Below are 7,358 nucleotides of genomic sequence, written 5' to 3'. Positions count from 1 at the left end.
AAATATTTTTCAACTTCATATCTGTTATTTTATTAATTACATTTTGACCATCTATCCAAGCAGAATTGAATAATGACAATTGTAATACTAAGTAATCATTTGCCTTTATTATTTCGTGTCGTCTTTTGAAACCTCCTTTTTGATTACAGTTTTGGCAAGAATAATCAGCAATGGATGTCCATTTATTTTTATTCAATTCAAGTAGACTTTCTAACTCTATACTATGTTCATAATTAGAAGGTAATTCTAATCGTTTCACAAGATTTCGTTCCTCTTGACTGCAAATTTCTTTTTTACAGTAATCACAGTAGCTTATACAACTTTCGGTAAAACTGAATAAGACATCATATATACTACGGTTACAATTCATTAAAGCTTCCATAAATTCTACACAATCTTGTTGCTCATTTCTAGTAAAAATCGTGTTGTTTAAAGTGTCATCAACATATTTTCTTATTTCAAACGTATCAGTCACTTTATTAGCTTCATATCCAATTAGCTGTTGTTTTAATTTTTCTCCAACTTGACCTTTATGAATCGCACTTACTAACTTATCACAATGATATAAAGCTTGAATAACAGAGTTCGCATAACATGATACATTATCTATATTTGCAAAGCCAATGATTTTTCGAGAAATCTTTATTTTACTTATATTTATTTTATTTAACACAATTTTTTTTTTTGCAATCGATACATCTGAATGATCATTGTCATCGGTAATGCTCATTGAACGATTAAACATATCTTTCATAGTTTCCATATCTTCAGATTCAATAAGAGCGTCATCATCTTTACCGTGTACAACTGTTTCCAATGCATTTTCAATGTGTTTATTTAAATCCTCTGAGGATTGTAGTTTTTCTTTCAGTGGTGGTATAGAGTAGTTATCAATCCTTTCCTGGTTGTTAGATCGAGAAGGAGATTTTGTTCCTTTGTCCACTAAAATCAAAGGTCTATGGTCACTAACCAGATTTTCATAAACAATTACATTAAAATTAGTGTTGGTTATAACATTGTCAATACAAGTACCATAGTCTGTTGTAATTTCATTGACAAGTATTTTATACTTCATCTCTTCTATAGTTTTATTAAGAACATTGGGGATTTTATAGAAATTTATATTGAAATCCCCAATTATAATGATGTTTTCTTCATTAATACCGATGATATTTTTTAAGCATTCACACATTTTGTTTGTAGGAAATTTAGGCGAAACATATAATCCGAAATATGTGTAATTATCAAGGATAACACAAATAATTTCCATGTGTTCTGTGTTATGAGTAATAACTGAGTGTTAACTTGACTTGAGACTATGACGTATATTATTATTTATGAAGCATATTGAACCACTTTTGCCATTGTCATGAACTTTATTGATCCTACATACCTCTGTGAATCCTTCAATATTATAAAAATCAGAATCTGTAGTTCCAGTTTCTTGAAAAAATAGTAAATTTGATTTTAATAATATTTTATCAGCAAGAATGTGTTCAACATATTTGTTTAATGATCTTATATTGTGGGAAACACAATATATCGGGTGACTATTTAATGTCAAAAATTCAAATTTAGGTTTAATTGTACAAGATCGCAGTCTAGTCATTTCAACATTAACTTTAACAGTAGGTTTTGGCGGATTAGATGGAAAATAGTCTATACTCAAGCCCTTAGCCGATGTTGCTCTACTGCATCCAACATAAAGCATGTTGCACACTAAATTCTTTTTAGGCACATGATATGCAACATTTTCATAAGTTGCCCCTTGTGATTTATGAACAGTCAAGGCCAATGCCTCAACCAAAGGTAATTGTGTTCGAGTAAATTTCCGGTTCTCTGAGTTACCAATTTGAAATTCTAAGTGTGTAATTTCAATAAGCGTCCTGTGAGACCAGTCGTCAGATACATCTCCTTGAGGAGATAACTTTCCTTTAACTTTTTGTCTGGTGATTGAACCAATTTCTGGTTCGTCAAATTTTATCCACACTCTATGTGCAACTTCTTTACCATTAGCAGTTACTGTTCGGTTAATTTGCATCAATTCTCCAATTGCGCCATTGACAATACCATCTTCTGTACAGATATTTGTAACAACCATGTATTTTGCTGTTAATTTTAGTATTAGTGTTTTAGGTAATCCCATTGTTTTTTGTCTTGGAAGATTCTTTGCTGCAGTGATGTCAACTTTTCTACCTGTTGTATCTATTGCTTCAGACACAAAACTAGTAGTATTTAGACTACTTAATACTCTTCTATTCATATCATCTACCTCTTTATTTGTGGCCCATAGATGCATAATGCCCGGTTGAAAACTAATATCTAACGGTTTTGTAAGATTTATAAAAAAATCGATATCTTTTTGAGTCAGTTCTCCTCTTGCTAATTTAGTTAATACTACAGAAAATTCTTTATCATCTTTCTGCCTCATAATTTCAGTTAACTCATAAAACTGAAAAGTTTCCCATATCGCTTTCGTCGCTAGTAATTCTATCGAAGTTGGATATTTGGCAACTATTTGATCAAAATATTCGTACAGTGGTGTGGATAAAACTGGTGGTAATTGATAAAAGTCACCAAAAACAATCACATTTATATCACCAAATGGTTTGTCAATACGTAGAATATGTCTGAGTCGTTGATCAATGTAACCAAGAGTCTTTAAGCCAACCATAGAAATTTCATCAATTATGAGTAGTTTGACATTAGCCAGTTGACACCGTAAAGTATTTGATATGTCAGCACCAAGTTTTGGTAATATCCCAGAAAATTGATTAATTGGTAATTTGAATGCAGCATGAAGTGTTAAACCTCTTATACCGTATGCTGCTTTGCCTGTAGGTGCTGTGAGTAACACAGGAGTAAGTGACAAATCATCTATATCTGGCCTGACATTAGCTATTCTAATTGTTGATTGAGCTAAAGTCCGTATAAGTACAGATTTACCAGCCCCAGCTGGGCCAGTTACATAACATAAAATACTAGGTGCACCTGATCCCCATATTTGCTGTCTAAGTACATTAGTAACATGATAGAGAATCATACGTTGACCTTCATTCATACATTTCACTAGGTTTATAAATTGTTCGTTATTAATTTTATGTACGTTAAACATTCCATTGATTTCATTATTTTTATCTGAATTATCAGCATCGTCATGGTCTTTAAAATCTCCTATATCCAACATTATCTTATCATGTGGGACCCAATCATCCGGTAATTCAGTCTCATTAATATCTTGTTGCTTTTCAACGTTATTTATATCTTCATCTAAATCTTCTTCTTCAATTTTATTGAACTGATAATACATTTGTTGAATTTGTTCAATATTTTTTTCATATACTTCTTGACAATTTATATTTTCTATATCATTGTATTCATTTCTCCAAGGAAAAAACAACATAATTCTTTCCCTATAAAAGTCAGCAGGACTTTTATCGATACTAAATCTTACGTATCGAATAATCTTTCGAATCTTACGCTTATGCATAAACTTGTTGGGTTTCCCAATTAGAACATTACTTTCATAAAATACATCATCATTTGATTCAGCGTCTATTGTATCATCAGACTCAGAATTATCCAACTTTTTATATGATTTTTGTTTACTTTTAATTTCAAAGTCAGCTGCAAATTCAGCTAGAGTTAAATTTTCATAATAAAGTGGTCTACACGAATAATATTCTATTAGTCCATCACAAAATATATCAGTAGATTCAGGATTCATTAGACCCCGAAGAGCAATAGGTTTAACCATGCGAGTTCTTTTATCCGAATGACTTGTATTAATAAATACGTGGCCAGTAGATGTACATGATTGTTTTATTCCTAAACAAGTGTAGACCGCTTCTTGAGCAGATATTTCTTGACTTCCGGAAAATGAAGACGCAATTTTCCATAACTGTGTTTTTACAGACATGTCTGATGATGATTTTAAACTTTCTACTATGTCTTTCATAAGCTTAGATATACCTCTTTGACTTTTTCCTATGTATTCAATGACATATTTGACACAAGAATATGTATCTAAAATGAACTGAATGTCCATATTGGACTCCCATAATGGAAGTAAAATTTCATTAAACCCAGATACCATACGATGTTCCATATCTCTTTTTAAAAATACCATGGGTCGTTTAATTCCAACCCTAATAATAGATTTATATTCATTGTAGGATGTTATTTGTAAATTATGCAACATTTCTTCTATAGATTGGTTTTCTGTAGATTTATAATTCCTTAGGTATTGCATTAAAACTTTGTATTTATGTAACCGTTCTTTATAGTTTGAACTGGTTTCCGGCGTTAGTGGTGTTAATATACAAGTTTCTTTCATTGGAGGATAAGGTATATTAAATCGACAATTGTTAGTCTCTTTGTCTTTTGCACTACGATAACAAGTATGTGTATGACGGTGAGTTTGTTTTGATCTGCTATATGCATTCGCAGGGCTGTCTTCGGAAACCATGCATTGTATATACTTATTTATAAGGGTCACACAGGCGTCAAATGTTTCAGGCTTGGCAGGGTCAAATTGAGGTGCGTTCACAAGCCATAAAATCATGTGAACATGTGGACTACCACGATGCTGATATTCAACACGATAGAAATAATGGTAAACTGGGTGTTCATTAAAAATTCCATTTTTATTTCTTATCAATTTAAATAAAGCTCTAAATCTTTGATCAAAATATGTAGCACAAACAACAGGATCTTCTCTGATTAAATTTGATTTTTCTGCATATGGTAAATTTAAAGCGTCTTCGTCAGATATTTCAATTTTGTGACGTAATTTATACAATATTTTCAATAAATCACTCCATGTTGACTCACTTGGGCTAATTGTTAAAAATATTGTAGGGTGACCTAATTGTCTTACCATCGCAAAAGTATTTTTCCTTACAGTAGCTAAATGTGATGGTGAATTCTGTACATTCTGTAATAAACGGTAGCCTTGATCATCATCAATCATTTTCGTTAGATTTTCAGAATTTGCAACGTCACTAGCTGTTACATTTTCTTTTTTATTTTTTCGCATAATTATTTGTACATTATTTGAAATTTGTTTGTGTACAAAAACTTTACATTTGAAAAATAAATTTGGCGTATCTGCTGCAAAACGCCTATCTATATTCAAAAGTTCTGATCTAATTACCTTGGAGTAATTTTTTAATGGATCTTTAAGTTTTCTAGGATGGCCACCAAACAAATTAGGAAACGCCTTTTCTTCGGCATGGTCATCAATTAAGATGGATAAGGGTCTCATACCTTCACCCGGAGCAAAAGACACATAGTCACCATTTTCAACCATAGTGTCTATAGTTCCTGGGTTGACTAGTTCATCATTGTCACTCTTATCGGACTCTTCACTAACTAATAAGTCTATCTCCTCTGTCATTGTTTGAATATAATTTGTTACATGGCTATACCATTCTTCGTCAATTTCTACACCTTTGTACAATGGTTGGTCTCTAAGATCCATCAAAGCCCTCACAACTAACATAGGGCGAACATTTTGGTATAAATAATGTTGCTTAAAACAAGATTTTCTTTTTAATTTGACTTTCATAATTTTAATAGTAGCCAAATTTTCTGCTTTTCGTGGTAGAATATTGGTTGTTTTTGTCAAGTCAATTGGTACGTTTACTACGCTGCCTTGAATTTTCAATTGACCTTCTCCTCGAAGACATTTGAATACTTTCATAAACGGTAATCGCAGTGATACCATTTGTCTTTCTATTTGGTTAAGCTCTTTAACTGATTGCGGAATATGATTTAATTGAAAACCATTTCCAACATACAATGGTGGAATTTTTAATTTTTTTAAATGACCATAACAACTTGTGCATACTAGTACACTTTCGCTATCATTGTAATCAATGTTAATACTAAGTTGTCTTAATAATTTTTTTGGAGTTTTGATTATGCTACTTGGTAATCTTAAACGGCTACAAGAAACACAAGTTTCAGACAAACCTTGCGTTTTTTTTAAATTATATTCTGACAGTAAAGTTTCCCACTTTTGCCGTTTCGTATTTAATTTTTCCTTTTCATGCAACCTATATGAAGATACATGATAAAAACGTTTTCTACGACTTGACCCTATGCTGCTATTTGAAGAAGCTCTTCTTTTAAGCATTCGAATTTGATTTGCTCTTTGATAGGCCCTTCTCATATCAGGATTTTCTAATTTATTTTTCATATTAATTTTAGCAGCTTCTATATTAGCTTGTTTTATAGCTGGGTCATTCAAACGTTTCTTCATGCTAACCTTAGCAGCTTCTATATTAGCTTTTTTTATAGCTGGGTCATTCAAACGTTTCTTCATGCTAACCTTAGCAGCTTCTATATTAGCTTTTTTTATAGCTGGGTCTTTCAATCGTTTCTTCATGCTAACCTTAGCAGCTTCTATATTAGCTTTTTTTATAGCTGGAACATTTAAACGTTTCTTCATGCTAACCTTAGCTGCTTCTATATTAGCTTTTTTTGTAGCTGGATCATTCAAACGCCTAATCATACTTAAACGAGCTGCTTTTCTATTAGCTTCTTTAATCTCGTTATCCATTAATCTTCTTCTCATATTTTTTAAATTAACTGCATTTTCTAACTTTCTTTTATTAAAATCTAATCGTGCTCTTTTTTTAGCAACTTTCTCATTATTTCGTTCTCTAATTCGAAACTCTTTATTTTTTCGCATAATATGCATGTAATCGCGTCTTTTTTTAATAGATTTTGCAGTTATACCCATTTTGACCCTTCTACTTGTTTCTTTTTTTCTGATGTCAACTATGTTAAATTTATTATCATCATTATATTTTCTGTTTACTAAGTCTACATCATCATTATCATAACTGATATCATCAGTAGGAACACAGTTAGCAAATTCCGGATCATTTAAGTGAAAATTATTTTCAATAGTAGTTTCAACATTTTCATGCGATTCTGAGTTTTGTACTCATATTCTAGCCCAATCAGTTTTATAGCTATTGATAGTTACACTATTACTAGTTATATTATAAATGTTTATACATTCTTTATATACTGACCATCTATTGGTTTTGTTGATTTGTATTTTAAGTTTTCTACAAATATCGTCGATTAAATCTGAGTTAAATGTTAAAAAATTTGACATAGAGTAATTCGATTTTTCTAGAATTTCCATTATTTTAGAACTACTACATCTATTATTTATTGAAAAACTATTGTCTGTTTCAATCACAGGAACCATGTCATTTTTTAAGATTTTCCTTAGACATGAATTTTTATAGTTAATATAGTACAAAATTCGTTTTTTTAATTTTAAGTCATTTGGTTTATTATAAATTTTTTCACAAATATTGACTACACAATTATGTTTA

At 31.0% G+C, this 7,358-nt stretch overlaps 1 protein-coding gene across 1 annotated transcript; it reads right to left on the bottom strand.

The window, feature by feature from the left end:
* Window positions 1–1,300: 1,300 nt before the first annotated feature.
* On the bottom strand, window positions 1,301–7,293 carry LOC126898048 (uncharacterized). The gene is made up of 2 exons (XM_050671997.1): window positions 6,398–7,293; window positions 1,301–6,334 (listed from the first exon to the last, which is right to left on the bottom strand). The coding sequence occupies exons 1-2, from the start codon at window positions 6,746–6,748 to the stop codon at window positions 1,301–1,303; spliced, it is 5,385 nt and encodes a 1,794-aa protein (XP_050527954.1). The 5' UTR covers window positions 6,749–7,293.
* Between the last annotated feature and the right edge of the window lie 65 nt (window positions 7,294–7,358).

This window comes from Daktulosphaira vitifoliae, unplaced genomic scaffold (genome assembly GCF_025091365.1).
Source record: "Daktulosphaira vitifoliae isolate Bord-2020 unplaced genomic scaffold, ASM2509136v1 Scaffold_2, whole genome shotgun sequence".
In the NCBI taxonomy this organism is placed as follows: Eukaryota; Metazoa; Arthropoda; class Insecta; order Hemiptera; family Phylloxeridae; genus Daktulosphaira; species Daktulosphaira vitifoliae.
The sequence above is the reverse complement of the archived record's forward strand: the minus strand, read 5'-3'. Positions and strand labels throughout refer to the sequence as shown.

What these genes read in the sequence shown, in the direction of transcription:
- LOC126898048 (XM_050671997.1), bottom strand. Translation starts at nt 6,748, where the DNA reads ATGGGTATAACTGCAAAATCTATTAAAAAAAGACGCGATTACATGCAT. An exon ending in CTAATATAGAAGCTGCTAAG is followed by an intron (nt 6,335 to 6,397) that starts GTTAGCATGAAG and finishes GAAGCTGCTAAG; the next exon opens with GTTAGCATGAAGAAACGTTT.